The sequence below is a fragment of the Streptopelia decaocto genome (assembly GCF_964273445.1).
Source record: "Streptopelia decaocto genome assembly, chromosome: 13".
Lineage (NCBI taxonomy): Eukaryota > Metazoa > Chordata > Aves > Columbiformes > Columbidae > Streptopelia > Streptopelia decaocto.
Window position 1 is genome coordinate 15,687,787 of NC_138668.1, and position 18,997 is coordinate 15,706,783.

The window sequence follows — 18,997 nt, forward strand, 5'->3', positions numbered from 1 at the left end:
CCGCGGTGCGGCTCTGCCATGGCGGCGGCGGTCGGTGGGGCCGGGGTCGTCGGGGCTGGAGCTTGCTGGAGGGTGTTTTCTGCGGGCACCTGGCCTGGAGGACTCGCCTTAACTGCCTGACAGGCCACTGCCGTTTATTAGTGCTCGTTAGAGTGATAGAGCTGTTGGGGCTGGACTGCGCAATTGCTTGGGGATGGACTCGGCTCCTGCTGTCCGAGTGGTCAATGGCCTGACCTCGCTGTCAGCCGTGCTGCAGGGCGTCTCTCGGCTTTATCACCGTGTTACTCATGTAGAAGCCTCCACTGTCTCCAGATGGAAGGGTTGATCCCATGGGCACTGACGGCCACGTCCTTCCCCGTGGGTCCAGCCAGGGTGCCATGGTTCAGGCTGTTATAAATGAAGATGAGTTTTTGAGCTAATCAATTAATTTTATTAAGCAAGTGAATTTAAAGCAAGCGGTAATTAGGCAAAACAGCGCTGGGTGACCGGGGGAACTCGGTTCCGCCAACGGGCACAAAACTCAACTTTTCGTATGAGCTTATATATGTTATTCACTCGTTCACACGCTGAGACACCCTGACGAGTTGGCTCCTGGTTGGCCAGTCGACAGTGTCCACGCGCTGCCGGGCGCTCTGTTATCTGTTGCACCATCTGGGCGCTCTGTTATCCGTTGCACCATCCGGGCGCTCTGTTATCTGGTTCCTCCAGGCGTTGGCTTAAAACATAATCAAACTTGCACAAGCGCAGTTACTGCTTACAACAATATGCATAATATAATTGAATCCTACTCGATTTGTTCAACAATAACAATTTTGACCATCACTTATTACAAGGCTGTGAGCTGGCACACCAGCCTTGCCGAGATCTCCAGCTTGCAGCGTGACATCTGCTTTAGCTTCGGCATAGGCTGTGTTGGAGTCTGCTAGCGGTGAATGAGTGTGGCACTGCATCTCCGAGTAGCCGGGCATGAGTTTTGTATGTTATAATAGGTAACAGGAAGCCAGACATTCTTTTGTATTAAATAGGTGAGAAAATCTCAGGTTTAAGTATTCATGTTCAATCATTCTGTCGCTCCCTCAAAACACACAAACTTACTATTTAAATACTACTATCTCTTTCTTCAGTCTCAGCATTACTTTTTTTTTCTTCATGCCCTAGCCTACAGAGGTTGAAACATTTCTATGCAGAAGATTAAATATACATCGCAAAGCAAAATCTTTACATCTAAGATTTAATTGCTGAGACTCAGTCCCCTAGTAATAATGCTCTGTGAGTTAAAGAAACCTGCAGTCTGTGGTACTGCATGGAAGCCGTGCCAGCTTCTGTGTCCTCTTACCCGGTGTCCCCTCTACTCTGCCCTGACGAGACCACACCTGGAATATTGTGTCCAGTTGTGGCCCCTCAGTTCCAGCAGGACAGGGAACTGCTGGAGAGAGTCCAGCGCAGCCACCAAGATGCTGAAGGGAGTGGAGCATCTCCCGTGTGAGGAAAGGCTGAGGGAGCTGGGGCTCTGGAGCTGGACAAGAGGAGACTGAGGGGGGACTCATTCATGGGGGTCAATATGGAAAGGGGGAGTGTCAGGAGGATGGAGCCAGGCTCTTCTGGGTGACAACCAGTGACAGGACAAGGGGCAATGGGTGCAAACTGGAACACAGGAGGTTCTACTTAAAGATGAGAAGAAACTTGTTCGCGGTGAGGGTGGCAGAGCCTGGCCCAGGCTGCCCAGGGAGGTTGTGGAGTCTCCTTCTGTGCAGACATTGCAACCCGCCTGGACACCTTCCTGTGTAACCTCATCTGGGTGTTCCTGCTCCATGGGGGGATTGCACTGGATGAGCTTTCCAGGTCCCTTCCAACCCCTGACACTCTGGGATTCTGTGTCCCCATGGTCTCTGCCGGCCCTGGCCCTGCCAGCCTGGTGCTGCTCTGAGCAGCAGAACCTGCAGCTGGTGCCCAAGGGGTGATGGTTCATATGTGGGTGCTGTGTCCATCCATGCCCAGGCCGCCTGTGCTCAGCAGTACAGTCCAAAAGGCACCTGCTCCGGGCTGAGATAGCAGTCAGTACTCCACACAAAGCAATTCATTTCAGTTTAGGTTTTGGTTTTTATGGTGGTTTTTTTCATCTGTTTTTCCCAGAGTAAGCTTGTCAGGAGGACTTTTATTCTTGCTGTGAAAGTGAGAAAGTGGTGAGGTCATAGAATCACAGAATGTCCTGAGTTGGAAGGGACCCCCAAGGCTCATGGAGTCCAACTCCTGTCCCTGCACAGGACACCCCACAGGTCACCCCGTGTGTCTGAGCACGTTGTCCAGTCTCTTCTTGAACACTGTCAGGTTGGGGCCGTGACCCCTCCCTGGGGAGCCTGTTCAGTGTCCAGCACCTCTGGGTGAAGAACCTTTTCCTCACGTCCCACTGACCCTCCCTGGCACATCTTCTGCCATTCCCTGGGCTCTGTCACTGTCACAGAGCAGAGCTCAGGACTCTACAGCAGTGTCCCCACTCACATTTTTGTGAAAAAGCCTGTATTTGTGACTTGTGTAGTCCATTGCTTCTGTGTGCTCATCGTAGAGTAGAACCTGAGTGTACTAACATTTCACACTGCATTTTAACGTAGCTACATTTTGTCTGGAAAAAAACGTATTTAGTTTATGTGAAATTATTTGTGCAATGATTTGAGAACTGCATATAAGAGTTACAAGAAACCTGTGGCAAAACTGGTTCTCTTCCGACTAGTTCTCCCGAACCATTTTCCAGCTTCTTAACTGATTTGCCAGAATATTGTGAATAGCTTTTGTTTCCCCTCAGGGTCATCTTAAATGCTGCTTGTGCAAATAGTAATGATGGGAAAATAACAGGAAGTTAAGCTCGAAATTACAAACAGAACAATGCCTTTTTTTTTTTTTTTTTTTAGTTCAACAGCAACTTTGTGTATCTTTAAAATCCTGTTTACCATCTGAAATGACCATACGTGTAGTTTTCATGAGCTTTTCCTATTGAACTTGCAAATGAGATGCCTGTAACTGATACTGCTCATTAAAGTATAATCGAAAGGTTGTATTTAAACTGCACAAGTATCTGTTGCGAGTACAGAAGAAACAAAGGTTTCTTTTAAGGCAAAATGTTAGAAGAGTCCTGGTAAACAGTGTCCCATGTCTCTAATAGATCTGGTGTGGTTGGCCACCTTCCCACTGAAAGCAGAAAACTAATTCCAAACAGGTATTAAAAAACTGCTTTACTTCTGTTTTTTTTGTAACCAGTCATTTCCTTCAAATATTATAAGAGTGGCTGGCAATGTTGGTTAACAGACAGACTTAATGTTTTGCAAAGCAAGATTTAGTCCTGCTATATACAAAGAATGTGATAGTCTGCAGTTTGGACATTTAGTCACAAGACTGTCGTGCACTGATATGCAGTGATTCTTGCCTGGGCTTTTTTCTCTCCACAATGGACTGTGAGCTAGGTAGTATCTTTCAAGTGTTAAAGAAATAAAGCAGAGTTCTGGTTGAGTTTTGTTATGCTTTCCTCTCTCTGCCAGGTATACTGATCTTACTCTTCAATTCCCCATTTCTGATTTGGGTATTTATATATCTCTGATTACTCATCTTGACCGAGTGTTCTTAGTTTTCCCAATGGATTAAGTCTGCAACTTGTGGTTGGAGTTAATAAAAGCAACAAAGCAGCATACGGAGAGAGACTTGCTCCCAAAGGGGTCTCTGGGGAGAGGATTAAATAATGCAAAATGGCTGTGATATCTACATCGGTCCATAAGAATTGTGATCCCACGCGGTGTTTTGGTGGAGAAGCAGGGATTTTTGTGGTAGTCTGTGGAGAGTGCTATGAATGTCAGCAAATTAATGAAGTATCTGAACTTCCATCCACTGCCATTAAACAGGACTAGGAAATACCTTCCTTCCTGAGCTGGAGATCCCGCAAGCTGTTGGGAGAAACAACAGCATCGCGTCTGTAATGGGGATGCTGTTGTCGCTTTCTGCCTTTCCAACCCAGTTCTCTGTCCTTTGCAGGTGAGTCCTTAGTGCTACCACATCTCATCTTTAACCAGGAAGATCTTTTGTAGCAGAGGCACAATTTATGCTGTTGAAGTTGATTGAAGGTCTAAAATAACAAAGGTGATGTTGGCACCTGTAGCTGACCCTGCTGACATCAATTAAAGGCCGGTTGGAGGTGGTGTTGGCCAGCACAGGCCGGGTACTTGGGCAATACACATAAAAGGTCAGTGACTTTCATTTCCGTGTATGATTCACACTTGTTTCATTGCTAATAAGTCAATTAAAGATCATTTTTTCTTGAGTGTAGTGTTTGCTTAACATCAATTCCCAGGCTCTTTAGGTGTTCTGAGGGGCTTTCCTGGTTTGTTGCAGCAGGGTTGGAACTGCTTGGATTGAGATAACGGGAGAGTACAGGAACCGAACTGCTGGTGTAGCACATCATCTAGTTTTAACTCTGGTCTGTCTCTCAAACTCACTTTTGGCTTCCAGAAATCAATATGATTTTTTTTTTTTTTCATTGTGAAGCTGTGTGGAATGTGTTAAACAGGACAGGGATTCATGAATAAAAATAACTCGGGTAACAGTGAGGCCCTGTCCGAGTCATACCCTACAAAACTAACAGATCTTTATGGCAGTAGAGCCTGTTTAACCTTCCGAATTTGTTCTTCCCCAACTTCTATTCCTGTCATTCAATACTATTAAGTCAACTGCGATGTAGTTCTGGAATTTACTGTTTCCACTCCTCTTTAAGATTTGTGTAAGTGGAATTTATGTATTCCGTGTTACTGAGGTTACAGGTAAAGGACTTGAATGTCTCAGCGGCTTTCCTGGAACTCGACACCAGGACATAGTGCTGTTTTAGCAAGGCGTTCGTGTTTGTTTGATTTGTATTCTAAATGAGGATTAGTCTCTATAGCAGAGAATAACCTGGGCGGGTATGGATGAAGCTTACATGGAACACGTTGTCAATGCTGTTGGTCTGTGACGTGAGGGCAGTTATTTTTTCTGGGAAACGATCCAGAAGCACAAGGCTGCACTGCTTGGAGTTTCCTGTTCTGTATTATCATAGTGTGTGTCTCCACCTATCCTGTAACATATCAATGACTACTAAACCCACTGATCTTAAACCCTTCTGTTCTTCAGAGGAGGAAGACAAGATTTGTCTAGTTGCTTGTTGAAATCCAAAACGTCCAACAAACGGGCACTGCTCTGCAAAGGGGAGATTTGTCAGGCTCCTACTTTCTGTGCGTCTTTCACAAATGACCTCTGTTTTCCAGATTTTTGCTTGCAAAATAACTTTTAAAATGGAAAGCTAAGTATAAATGTCACAGCTTTTTCTAGAGCTATGGTTCACTGCACCCCATCATAGGTCAAAAGAAGGAAGAAGTGGTTTAGATTGAGTGTTACCTGCTTTGGGTTCTTTCCAACGAACTAGCACTGGTCAGGAATAAACTACCAGTCCGTGAAAGCCCAAACTAAACCTGTGATGTAGGTGTCGGATTTGGTAAGAGTTTGTCACGATCTTTGGGCTTGGAATGGAGGAAGTGGGTGGGTTGGCGTGTCACCCGCACCCCTTGGTGTGTCACCCGTCTGCTTGGAGTGACTACAGCCTCAGTCAAGACATATTATATATGGGTTACCCATGTTCATGTTCTTGCTCACTCCAGATGCCTCAAGGTTTGGGATCTAATGCTTTCAGGTAGCAACAGGAAAACTTCTGTTCTTTTCAGGAATGAAATGCAAAGATTTGAATTTGTCTCAGCGTACGTGGGGGAATTTATTTAAAATCCTTATAACTTGGGGAGTGGAGAAAAAACAGAGTGGTGTCAAATGCTGGATTCAGCGTTAGACTGTAAATATCCCTGTGGATTTTTGTAGAAATCCTTAAATAAAGCAAGACTCCACGGAAATGAAGTGGATAATGATGGAACCAATAGACAGTCTGTCTTCAGCTTGAGTGTCTTAGCAAGTCTTTCTGGATATGCCTAGAAGTCTTTAAAATGAGTAAGAGAAAGAAGTGAGGGATGTATTTTTGAGTCAGACTGTTTATTCTGGTTGGCTGCACTTCAGCAGGCTGGTCGGTAGAGCTCGCTTCTGGGTAATGCTGATTCTACACAACCCGCACCTTTCCATCAAAAATCCCTTCTCTCTCCAGTCGGAATGAGGACCAGGCAAGTTGTAGGGCTGTTCAGCCCCTGACATTCTGGGCTTCTGTGATTCTGTGATGTTCTCAGTAAAATGTAGGACTTTGAATTCAATTGACTGCCTGTGTTTCTGTGCAAATCTCCTTGCAGGTGACTGCGCAAAAGCTGGGCAGTATTTTACAGCTGCAGGATTTCCGACTGTCTTCCAAGATCTGTGGGTGTGTAAGTGCCGCAAAAGTAATTCAAGAGCTTCTTTTGGCAAAATGAGAAGATTCGGACAAGACTTCAGAAACTAGACGTTATACAATTATCCATTTTGAAGATACTTTTCTTCATGTGATTCTTCCGTTGCTGCAGTAGAAGGTGCAAATTAAAACTGGTGCAGACAGAAATGCTGGTTGGGACGTTACCATTAATGCCATTCAGCTCTGCTTTTCTAGGAGCAGAGCTCAGATAGAAACAGGTTCTGATGGGTTTTGCCACATGTTCTTTATAATTTATTTTTTTGTCCTTCTTTATTATTGGATAGCTTGCCAGTTGATTGAACTTGGCAAGGTGCCTTTAAGAAGAGCTGCTAAAAATGGCTTCCTTTTCACCTTTCAGTATGACTTTTGATTAATTACAAGAACTGCCCGTTTAACTTGGGTTCTGTTTTTCTAATATAAGGTTCCCTTTTCACTGACTTACCTGGAATTCTGTTTATTAAACTCTGACCAAGTCCGGTTTGCTTAAGACTAGCATGGATAGCTCTGTGAGAAACACAGCTAAAACTAAAACCGTTGACAGGATCGAGACGTTAAGTCATTGGAAGAGCCCTCCCTAAATAAACATCATGTGGGATTCCAGTTCCTTAGGTTTGTAGGGAGCTTCCTATAGAGAAACATTAACTCCTGTTTTACCTGCAACTTCTGGTGCACCCGAATTTCCTGATGGTAAAATAGCACTAAGTTAGAACCTTTTCCGATTTATATGGTTTCATGTTATTTGTTAGCAGGGTGGCAAAATCTTCTAAGATGCTAAAATGAAGTTATTTTCATTTTGTATGTACGTGCATCTGTTTTGTAATTAGGTCTGTAATCAGTCTTCCCATCAAGCTGTAGAGACAAAAATCAGGAAGATTTCATCCTTCAAACCAAGGACTTGCCATGTCTTATCATTACAATGAAGCCTTTGAAAACCCAGACTACCACTTCTCAGAGACACTGGAAATTGATAGAAAGTGAGTTTATTTCATTTTTCTATCATGACTGTGCCATAGAAAATGAAATTCTCTATTGGTATGCAGGAGAAACTCTTTCTGCAGAGTTTTAATTTGTGGAATTCTTTTAATCCCTCCTTCATGCTTGTATTCCTAGACACGATTTTTTAAAGCTATTATCAGGAAGGCGGCATTCAACAGAAATAGCACGTTTGCTTTTTACATGTTGGATGTATTTATCAGTTAAATGCATTTTAGGATTTATGGCATAATGTCATGGACAGTTTTTAGTTCCAGTCATTTTCACTATAACCTTGGATGTCCCTGTTTTCCAAGCAGTTATTCCTGTTTAGGTAGAGCCCCAGCCAGCTTCAGGTGGAGAACAGTTTCAGTCTTCCTAGTTCAGTTGATGACCAGATCAGAATTATGACGTTGGAGTTCTAAATACAAAATACCTCTCAATATTAGCATTTGTTTTGTAATGTACTGAAATGTGATGATAATAAGTAGCAATTTATTAAGAATATCTATTGAGAGTTATTGTGGCACTTGGGGTTTTCCTTTTTGTTGCTCGCACAGGAGGAGTTCTCAAAAGAACCTGTTCTCTCACCAAAGCCCTTACAATTCCTCACTGCATGTTTCCTCTGGAGAATACAGTGGAAGAGGACAGAATTACCCTCTGGCCGTACTAACGGCCTCCATGAGGCATGGCTCTGAATACAGCGAAGATTTACCGAGAGTTAATGTCCTAAGCAGAAGTCCACATGGAAATTCCATGGGTATGTAATTTCTCATATGAACAGCTTACAGAAAAACTGGAACAAATAATGCTTTACTCTGTCCTGAGGGAGTCCTGCAGCTCTGGAAAGCTCAACCCTGTATATATTTGTACTTGGGAGCAGTGGAGCTTTTTCTCCTTTATTTTCCTGGAAGTAGTTCAGATATTCTATTAACGGATGCATGGACTGTCTGTTGTACTCGCAGATCAGTAAATACTGACTTGAGTAAGTCATTGGACGTGAGGATGGATGCTGGAGTGAGATGCAGGAGTTCCGTTAATAGGGTATATTGCTGTGTTTGGTCATTAGGGCTGATATTTAGTGTGTGTAAATAATCCATAGCAGTATGCGACTTTCTATATAATTGTGCTTCCCTTCAACAGATAATCTTTCCTTTGAGCCTGAGCCAGAACTGGCGCTCAGCCGACTTTCTACCTCCCATCTGCTGGATCACCCTGATACCTGCAGAATTTCCACTGGATCAGAAGGTAAGACATAAGGATTGCGGTGCATCAGAATATTGAATGGCAGTCTCGCCCTCCGTAAAATAATAAATATTTAAAAGCTTTCTGGCTCGGGTATGAAGATCTTCATGTAACAAAAAAGAAACATAAACCATAAATTTTCTTTTACTGTCCAAATCGTTGTAGCTGATTTTTTTCAATATTTTTCTGAAGGTGATGGTCTTTGTTGCTTGAGCAATAAAAGATATAGTGCTTACCCATTTTATCCCAAACTCCCTATAAGTGGGTCAACATTAAACAAATATACACAGTTATCTGAAGAGACTCATTGTAGGAGGAAGTAAGGGGAGGACAGGATGCATTTTGGAGACTGTCTTTAGTGAATTTTTCACTGTGTTGTCTCAGTGTAAATTCTAGATTATACTAGTAACTAGAGATTTATATTCACTAAAATACAGAGGAACTGGAGTAATGTAATCTAGGTTCTGGTTTAGGCAAGTGTTGCAGTTTATTGTCCATGTTCTGGGTAGGAACTGTTCCTCCCAAATCGTGTACTTTTTCCTCAAACAATCAATTCGGTTCCTCTCTGCTGCTTCTGGAGTATAATTAACAGTTCTGTTCTGGTCTCGTTACCTAGGTGCATTGAAAGAACTGTCTCTCCATGCCCCAAAGTGAGGGAATCTTGCTTTTTTTTTCTCTTTTCCGTCTTTAACAAGATGGTCTTTAAGTTAAGATCTGATTCGGCAAGTCCTGGATTCATATTAAAAAGCAACGATTTTATTGGTACCTGGAAATGCCTCACTCCCTGAGTGACCATAGAAATGGAACATTTCCAAACATTATCACATGTAGGTTTTAACCCCTGGTAGGAAGCAGAGAGTGCATTTCCAACACAGTTGACTTGAGGATAAATGTCTGGGTGCTGTGAGGTCCAGAAGTCCCTCCACAGGGAGGCACAGATGCTTCTCTTTTCCCCATTCTTTTTAAGTGCTACAAAGGAAGTTGAATTCAAGTGGAAATGCCACTAACATTAGGGACCTTTAGGTCTAAATAGTAACTATGGTGAAGCAGCCTGCAACCTATGCGTTAATTAACAGGCTCGTCAGTCAGTTGGGGCCTTCCCCCAAACGGGGCCTTCCCCACCGCCTGGGCAGGGCAGGCCAGGAAAGCTGGGGCTGAGCTCACCTGCTTCACAGCTGAGAGGTGGATTGTTTAAGGAATATAGTCACTCACAGAATCAGAGAATCCCAGAATGTCAGGGACTGGAAGGGAACTGGAAAGCTCATCCAGTGCAATCCCCCCATGGAGCAGGAACACCCAGATGAGGTTACACAGGAAGGTGTCCAGGCGGGTTGGAATGTCTGCACAGAAGGAGACTCCACAACCCCCTGGGCAGCCTGGGCCAGGCTCTGCCACCCTCACCAGGAACAAGTTTCTTCTCATATTTAAGTGGAACCTCCTGTGTTCCAGTTTGAATCCATTGCCCCTTGTTCTATCACTGGTTGTCACCAGAAGAGCCTGGCTCCATCCTCCTGACACTCCCCCTTTCCATATTGATCCCCAGGAATGAGTCACCCCTCAGTCTCCTCAGTTTGCCAGGAGTATTGGGGCTTATTAAGCAGTGCATGTTATTTAGAAAGCTTTGTTCAGGGACACAACATAAGACCACCTGATGAGATCTTCATAACTTCTTCCAGCACATTTGAAACAGATCCGGTGTGCAAAGAAGGCAGGAGTTTAGATAAATGGTTCGATATTTAATAGCATATTGTATGAGGATGATGTTGATACTATTCTTGGTTTATAACCACAATTGCATGTACACTCTTTCTATGGCTATGGGAACAATTTGGCTTTCTGTTGACATGAATGGTTCATTTTTTATACTCTACTAACACACTAAAATCGCATCATAAATGAAGCACAGTGCAATGTGAATGATTTAAATTGTAGAAAGAACAGCTAAACTCCTTATTAAAATTTGTTTGACCAGCTAATGGATTGTTTTCAGCCACTGTGTCTGGAATTAGCTTCTAATTCCAACTATGCAAAACCAGCTTGATTGTGAAGTAATACAGTTCTGTCTCTTTCACAGATACTGCTAAGTTTTGGCACTAACATGAACTAAAATTATAGAATAAATGGAATGAAAATTTAGCTTTCAAGTTAATATATAACATCAAAAAATGTAACTATGAAACAGTGGCCAAGCAATAGCCAGAATCCTTTATATTGCAGCTCTTTGTTTTAACATTAAAGAAGCATCAGAAAAGTGGCATTTCTTTTTTTAACTATCAGTATAGTACTACTTACGTCTGTATTAGAGTACTGGTGAAACTGAGGATATTCTGGGAAGTATTATTAAGTCTCAGAACTTGCCACATCTTAGTAGCAGTGGAAATGGGGAATATTATTATATCCATTTCAGATTTTGTGTAAGAATTACTGTATTATTATCCCAAAATTTGGATTTTTCCTGGGTTTTATGCAGAGGAAAAGTTAGTTGGAAATCTTGCCAGTATGTCCACCAGTGAAAGGATTAAAACAATCCAGAAGATGCCAGAGAACATGAAAAAAAAGAGAGAAATCAGGTAAAAAGAAAACTTTATCTGTTTAGTATTATGAACACTATAGTTTCAATGTCTAGCTATCGAGTACAGGGGGTTGCCATCTGCTCAGCTTTGGTTTGTCACTTTAAAAGGGCTGAAAGTACTTTTTGATGCACTTTTAACATCTTGCAAGGGAAAATAATTTCAAGCTGGTTCATCGTCCTTTCTCTGGATGAGAAGAAGCTCTCATGATAATACAAAACAGAATATCAAGACCTTGAGATTTCATTATGAATGATGACTTGTGCTTGCTTTCCAAAGGGAACTTGGATGTTGGCCATGGAAAACGGAGAAGAGACCATATGGTCTCAACCATCCTTTTGTCTCCTCACAGAATATATTTCAATTTTGCTCCCAGAGTGAGTTAGTGGAGGGGTTAGACATGCTGTCATAGCATGGACGAGAACTATGGTATCAGCTAAGAGGAAAAGAACTGGCATGTTCATGTTTTATTAGGTCTGTTTATGTGCAAAACTGCATTTGCAGCAGGTCAAACACTTTTTGTTTTAATTACAACCCTTACTACAATGCTGGTCACCCCTTACCCTGCTCTTCCACAGGAATAAAGTTCTTAAAGAAATAACAGAGAAATCACGGCGGGGCAGAGCTCAGCTTTCCCACTGCACACAGTGTCTGCAGGGACCAGCGCTGGTAAGAGTCACAGCCTCTGTCTATCCCAGTAAAGCGTTTCAGCTGCCACATTATCTGTGTCTCCAGAGGTATCTGCTACCTTGCTTTATGCTACTTACCAAAGAAACAATTAATTGCTGCAGTGTTCATTAATAATGACTTGCATTGTGGTAGCACTTAGGAATGCCAGTTAAGCATCATAAGTTGCGTGTAGTGGGGGAAATCTGTTATTATCATCAAAACAGAACCGTAAAAACTGTGAGGGTTTATCGTGAGACTTTGAGTCCCGTTGAAGACTGCTTGCTGACATTCCTTTCTCCTCTTTCACACTTCAGTCGTTTCGGCGATTTGGAAACAGCTTGGCAGAATATTTTCACCTACTGCGGTTATGGCACAGGACTCTGAAGATCATTGGTGCAGAGTTTGGAACAAGTGTTCTTTCTTATTTTATTTTCTTGAAGTGGCTGCTGACTTTCAACCTCTTCTCATTCCTCATAAACTTCAGTTTCATCACAATCCCTCAGTTTTTTGCAGCAGAACCAAATAACGTTTCATTCACGGGTCTGGAGCTGTTCACTGGAGCTGTAAGTATGTAACAACAGATTTATATTGGCACTGTTTGCAACAGATCTACTTCAAAAACTCATGACAGAGTGAAAAAGCATTTCTCATTAAGAGGTGGAGTTAGAACTTTCAATGACTAGAGATAATGTTTAGTACATATTTGAAAAAGAAACTCAACAAACTGATTTGGTGAGATGAATGGAACTTACTCTGATGCATTCATTTCACTGTAAACGGTTGCTGTGTTCAGCAATATTTCAATACTTTCTCCACTCTTTTTCTGAAAGACACCCAAAAGAAGCCAGGAATGCCAAAAATAGCCACAGTAGTCTTTAGCAAAACATCTTTTCCATGCTAATTTTCCTCTGAAAATACAGTGCAGATTTCCATCTGCAATCCTGGGAATTATAGTTATCTCCAAAGTTTTATTCTTCCAAGGGGCACACGGATCTTTTCTGTGGCAACTGGCTGAACTCCCACTGGGGCTTGGAAACAGGAGGATCATTTCCATTGTGGGAACTTTACATTCAGGGAATAAAGTCACAGGCTGGTTTTAAAGGAAGATTTTTCACTGCTCTAATTTGGCTAGTGTTAATCAACTAAGTGATGAGAGGATGACTTTGCAGTAAAAAATATGTCAGTCTTATTGATGTTAAAGGATTTCTCTAATTAACAAACAAATCTCTGCTCTTACTAATGCTTAGTTGAGAAACGATCTTTCTGGAAGGGAAAGGTGTCAATCTTTTCCTTCTAAAATTGCTCTTAAAGTTTAACTTTGCAAAGTACAGTCACCATTGCAGGAGTTCAGCTATAACATAGTAACTCTAGTGTTGAGTATCATGTGTTTCCTTCCCAGTTCCTTCCCAGTTGATATGATTTGTGAGTACAGAACCTTGCTCCTAAGAAAAAGAAGCAATTAAGCCTTTCCCACTTCAGGAATTTTCAGAAAAGACCAAATCCTGCAAAGGTGTTGAATGCTGACGACCATCCCACATGAATCTTAAGGATACAAGTAATTTATATATCTCCAGAAGCCCTCAAAACTATGGCAGATTTTAGCTCATGGGAGGAAAACAAAGGGTCTGATATTTAGCAATTGAATCACACCTGTGATTTCACAGTAGGGAATGGGGCAGCTCCCACCTACACTAATTGGCCTTCAGATGTTGATACTTCCCACCACATGCAAACATTCTGAATGGTGTCCATATCTTTTCAGGGTTATTTTCAACAAACTGTACTCTACTATGGCTTTTACACCAATGCTACAATCAGTAAAATAAAGAATGGTCCATCTTACAACATGCAGCTGGCCTATATTTTCACTGTTGGAATATATTTTGCCATCTGTTTTCTTATCTTGTTGCTCAGGTAAACTAACTGAATATTCTTATTTTACTTATATTAAAAGGGGGAAAAAATCCCACCAAAAAACCCACCACCCTGTAGATGGTTGGCAGTAATAATCACCTGGGTGGGTTTCTGTAAGTCCTGGTTTCCAGGTCTACAGTTTAAATAGAAGCTCTGCTCAAAAGACTCCCAAAAATCAGGTCTCCTGAAATCAAGGCTTTTATTAGACAAAAGAAGAATAACTGCAAAATAGTAAGGGACAAGTAGAGGATGCCAGTTCACGCCAGTGAATAATGTGATCCCCCTTTTGTTGCTGTTGCTCCTCATATCTCCTGGTATTGATGTGGCCTTCCAGAGGTGAGCAGCTGGCAGTCACTACTAGGAGGAGGAAATGTGAGGGTTGCTTCTTACATGAAAGTTTATTTTCCGTGACTTCTGTGACATGCTCACATAGGCCCAGCAGCCTTGGGATGGGATAGAAAAACCAGTGAATCTCCCTTCTTGCCCTGCTGTACAGGCTTGATGTGTTTCCCCATTACGCATCTGGCTAATTCAATTTTCATTGCAGCATGGCGAAATCCTTCTGCAGGAACTTCATTAACCCCCAGACATACTCTGGAAACGCCAGCAGGCTTCTCTGCACTTGGGACTTCAACATAACGAACGAAAAAGCCGTGAAGCTGAAACAAAAGAATCTCAGGACACAGATAAAGGTACAAAATACAGGAGGTACAGAAAAGTAGAAAGGTGCAAAACTAGAATGTGTGAGTCCCTCTGCCAGAGGCTTAGTTGTGCACACAAACCTGTGTGTGCTAATACGAGTCTTAGTGACTCGAGCATGCCAGATCTGCTCCTAATAGACTTCAGTCTTCCTGACTGTTAGCTTTAATTTGGTTTGAGCTCCTGGAGCTGGCTTAGCTGCTTGTTTTTCTGTTCTCTTTAAGCTACATATAAATATTTATATGCTTCTGTTCTGCTGAGAGAACCCCTGTGACTATTAAATGTTTGCCAAACAGAACATTTCATCTGATTTTCCTTCCTGCTTTTTGACCTAAACAAAAGGCAGGCTTGTAATATTATCTGTAAAATGCAGTGTAACTGTGAAGAGATAAGACTTTCAGGTTAGGAACACAAACTTGTCCAGTAAATGTTCCCAGGATATTATTCTGCCCATATTCTAGAGAAATAATCTTCCCTTCAGTCTAAAAAGTTTTGCTTTATGCTGTTGACTAAGGAGTTGTTTCCTTGCAGGAAGACCTCATGGAAGTAAACCGAGAAGTTCTAAATCTTTCTGCAAGGGAGAGACTTGTTCGTATTGTTATTCACCTTGTTTCTTGGGCTGCTTCGCTGGGCACAGCAGTAGCCGCTTGTGCTGGTGTTTACTTCCTCTCCATTAATAACGCAAAGGTAAGGACACATTTTGCAGTCTGGTTTGGGAGGTGCGTTTTTCCACCTGGTATCTTATGCCGAGTGCGAACGGGGCTCTGTTCACTACCAGGACTGTAGGGAAGAGGAGCTGCTGTTTCTGCCAATGCAAACACAAATTCTGCTTGTACCTAAATGGCCGGTTTGCAAAGACTCCTACTAGTGGGGACTGTGGCAAGAGCACAGGACCTGAGGGGCTGGAGCAAATCTCCCTCCTCACCCCATCAGCTGCTTGCCTGGGCTCATGGCTGGCTTAGGGGGAGTGCAGCTGGTGGCCTTGAGAGCAAGAAGCAGCCTCAGCAAAGCCTTTCTCTCCTCTGCCCAGGAGCTGCTTTGGGGCTGGGGCTCCCAGCCTTGGTCCCAGGTGACACAGGGGAAGGGAAGAGGGTCCCTGTGCTGCTGCGCCTGGGCCCATAAAACGTGGTGGTCTCTAACCTGAGAACATCCAGGGAGGTTCCAAGTGTCCAGGTGTCTTCCCTGTGGACACAACTTGATGCAGTATGTCAGCTAAGGCTCTAAGTTGTGGTGGCTTTGTTTGTTTGTTTGTTTTCCCCCTCTCCAAGCTGTTTGTGGATTGGCATAAAAATGACCTTGGGAGCCAAGCTGCCACATTGGTGCTACCTATTGTCACATCTCTCCTCAACACATTCGTCCCGTTCTTCTACTCCTGGCTTGGACACCTGGAGAGATTTCAGACTCCTGGATACCGGATATATGTCACCATTACAAGGTATTTGTTGCTCCCACTTCTTAGTGCTTTTTGCCTCAAGTTGTCTGACACTTATTTTGACATCAAGCTGTGTCTAGGTGGTGTGGTGGGCAGTGGGAAGCCACAGAGGAGAATTCGTCTTCTCCAAAGGTTCTTGTATGCACTTCTCTCCATATTGTGTTTGTTTTCTGTGAGCCCTCTGGAGTGTTACATCTCTGCAGGAGGTTGGTGTATGGTTTCCACTCTCAATGAGGCACACTGTGACACTGGGCTTGGTTTTGGTTTGTACCTTCCCTAGATGGCCCTGGGGCTGTTGCCACCCAGGGAAAGGAAAAGGGAGAGGGAGCCAAGGACATCTCCCTTCACTGCAAATACATGGAATTAACAGCATGTAACCCCTGGTGCCCCTCTGCCCCCGTGGAGCCCACACACCCGCACACCCACTGTCAGCCTGGTTAGCAGAGGCTGGTGCCAAGTTGTGCCCAGTTCCCCATCTGCCAGGACACTGGGATGATGCTGCATCCGAGCTCCGGGGAGAGCTGCGGCTGGGGGCAGCTGTCGACACTCTGGAGGGCAGAGAGGCCCTGCAGGGGGATCTGGACAAACCAGGGAACTGGGCAATCACCAACAAGGGCATGTGCTGGATTTTGCACGTGGGAAACGGCAACCCCCGCTGTACAGAGAGACTGGGGGACAAGATGCTGGAGAGCAGCTCCGCGGAGAGGGATCTGGGGGTTCTGGTAGGTGGCAAGTTGAACATGAGCCACCAGTGTTCCTGGAGCCAAGAGGGACCCGTGTCCTGGTGCACCCAGCACAGCACGGCCAGCCGGGCAGGGGGGATTGTCCCGCTCTGCTCTGCGCTGGGGCGGCCTCACCTGCAGCATTCACTGTGTGCAGGGCTGCGACACAGGAGAAAAGGAGATAAAGCTGCTGGAGAGTGACCAGGAGAGGCTACGAAGTTGGTGAAAGTTTAGAGGGGAAGCTGTATGAGCAACGGCTGAAGTCCCTGGGTTTGTTCAGCTGGAGCAGAGCAGACTGAGGGCAGAGCTCATGGGCTGCAGGTTCCTCAGCAGGAGCAGGAGGGGCAGGCTGAGCTCTGCTCTGTGACAGTGACAGAGCCCAGGGAATGGCAGAAGATGTGCCAGGGAGGGTCAGTGGGACATGAGGAAAAGGTTCTTCACCCAGAGGTGCTGGACACTGAACAGGCTCCCCAGGGAGGGGTCACAGCCCCAGCCTGACAGTGTTCAAGAAGAGACTGGACAACGTGCTCAGACACACGGTGTGACCTGGGGGGTGTCCTGTGCAGGGACAAGAGTTGGACTCCATGAGCCTTGGGGGTCCCTCCCAACTCAGGACACTCTGTGATTCTCTGGTTCTGCTGCTCTGCAGGGCTGTTGTGATAATGGGAGTTAATAACGTGGGGTAACCAGTGACCATCCTGCCATCATTCCCTCCAGTGAGCTTATGGACCCGCTGTCAGGGCAGTTACTCCTACTTTTTCTTTTCAGAAATATCATCCTGAAGATCTCAATTGTTGGAATACTGTGCTACTACTGGCTTAATGTTGTGGCTGCATCACAATCACAGGTAAAGTTTCAAAAATACAAATCTTTGACTTACAGTGCCAGGTTAGGAACCACTTGGATACAAGGCTTGCTACAGCAAAGAGAAGTACATGTGGTGTCTTGGAAAGATGAATTTGCCATCCCAACTTTTTTTTTTTTAATTATTTATTAGCATTATTTAATTGTTTATTTTTATGAGCATCTTTAGAGAAATGAACTGTAGGAAAAAATGAATCGCCCAACTAAGGTCTCAGCAGCTTTGCAGCATTGTTCAATGAGAGGTTAATTGATTAGTCAGGGTGTTGGCAAAACTTTGACCTGTAGCCCAAGGTTCAGGTGCCCAAGCATTTGGAAACAATGTTAGAATCGCCTGGTTTTTTTACTTCTAGATATGCATTTTTATTTTTCTTCCTTCTGCTTCTTAAAGTGCTGGGAGACTCTGGTTGGCCAGGATATCTATCGTCTTGTTCTAGTTGACTTCATATTTTGTTTGCTTGGCTCTTTCTTTGGAGAGTTTTTGCGAAGGTGAGTACTACTTTTCTAATCTTGTTTTTATTCATTAACCAAACACACTGAAGACATTATATTTCTTTTTTTTTTTTTTCTCCAATGTGAAAAAACAAGTCCAACAGGAGTGTGACTGTGGCGCTACTCAAGCTTCCTGGGTGATCTCTAGCAGGCACAGCCTCTGGGTATATGCCCTGGGAATATTGTAGCTCTTCCTTAAGAGGAGGTTGGAGTGTGTCCCACTCTGCTCTCCCAGCATGTCCTTTGTCCCTCTGGGGATGGAAAGCCAGGCAGGGAGGAAGCCACACTGCACCCCATAGATCTGGCTGGGGTGACAAGGGACCAGGTGTCTCCAGCGGCAAACCTTGTTTTCTGCATATGCACAGACGTGCTGCCGCCTTTCCTGCGTATGTCCCACTGTCTTTTTTTTCCTCATATATAATCATAGAATCATTTGGTTGGAAGAGACCCTTAAGATCATCAAGTCCATCCATAACCCACCCCTGGCACTGCCCCATGTCCCTGAGAACCTCATGTCCGTCTGTCCAACCCTCCAGGGATGGTGACTCCAGCACTGCCCTGGGCAGCCTGTTCCAATGCCCCACAGCCCTTTGGGGAAGAAATTGTTCCCCAGATCCAACCTCAACCTCCCCTGGCGCAACTTGAGGCCATTTCCTCTGCTCCTGGCGCTTGTTCCTGGGGAGCAGAGCCCGACCCCCCCTGGCTCCAAGCTCCTTTCAGGCAGTTCAGAGATCAGAAGGTCTCCCCTCAGCTCCTGTTCTCCAGCTGAACCCCCCAGGTCCCTCAGCCGCTCCCATCACACTTGTGCTCCAGCCGTTAGGCACACGCTGTCTTGTGTTCAGCCGCTGTCACCAACACCCCCAGCTCCTTTTCCTCCAGGCACTCTCCAGCCGCTCTTCCCCAGCCTGCAGCGTTCATGGGGTGGTTGTTACCCAAGTGCAGGACCCGGCCCTTGGCCTTGTTGAACCTCAGACAATTGTCTCAGCGCCTCGACCCAGCCGGTCCAGATCCCTCTGTGTGGCCTTCCCAC

The 18,997-nt window shown here is 44.4% G+C and overlaps 1 protein-coding gene across 5 annotated transcripts in view; it reads left to right on the top strand.

Annotated features, from left to right (window-relative positions):
- The window catches only part of TMC5 (transmembrane channel like 5), a 31,534-nt gene that overhangs the window by 1,471 nt on the left and 11,066 nt on the right, over positions 1-18,997 (top strand). For 3 of the 5 annotated variants that reach the window (XR_014185294.1, XM_082064321.1, XM_082064318.1), the window contains exons 2-14: positions 6,297-6,509; positions 7,216-7,365; positions 7,924-8,123; positions 8,507-8,611; positions 11,079-11,178; positions 11,757-11,847; positions 12,162-12,410; positions 13,610-13,761; positions 14,309-14,453; positions 14,992-15,147; positions 15,729-15,895; positions 17,383-17,461; positions 17,867-17,964. Coding sequence is in view for 4 of the 5 variants with exons in the window: in XM_082064321.1 (XP_081920447.1) it covers positions 7,292-7,365; positions 7,924-8,123; positions 8,507-8,611; positions 11,079-11,178; positions 11,757-11,847; positions 12,162-12,410; positions 13,610-13,761; positions 14,309-14,453; positions 14,992-15,147; positions 15,729-15,895; positions 17,383-17,461; positions 17,867-17,964 (1,616 nt within the window). In the remaining variant the exon portion in view is untranslated. Of the gene's footprint in view, positions 1-4,017; positions 4,226-6,296; positions 6,510-7,215; positions 7,366-7,923; positions 8,124-8,506; positions 8,612-11,078; positions 11,179-11,756; positions 11,848-12,161; positions 12,411-13,609; positions 13,762-14,308; positions 14,454-14,991; positions 15,148-15,728; positions 15,896-17,382; positions 17,462-17,866; positions 17,965-18,997 lie in introns of all 5 variants that reach the window. The other 2 variants (XM_082064320.1, XM_082064319.1) reach the window with 1 other exon arrangement.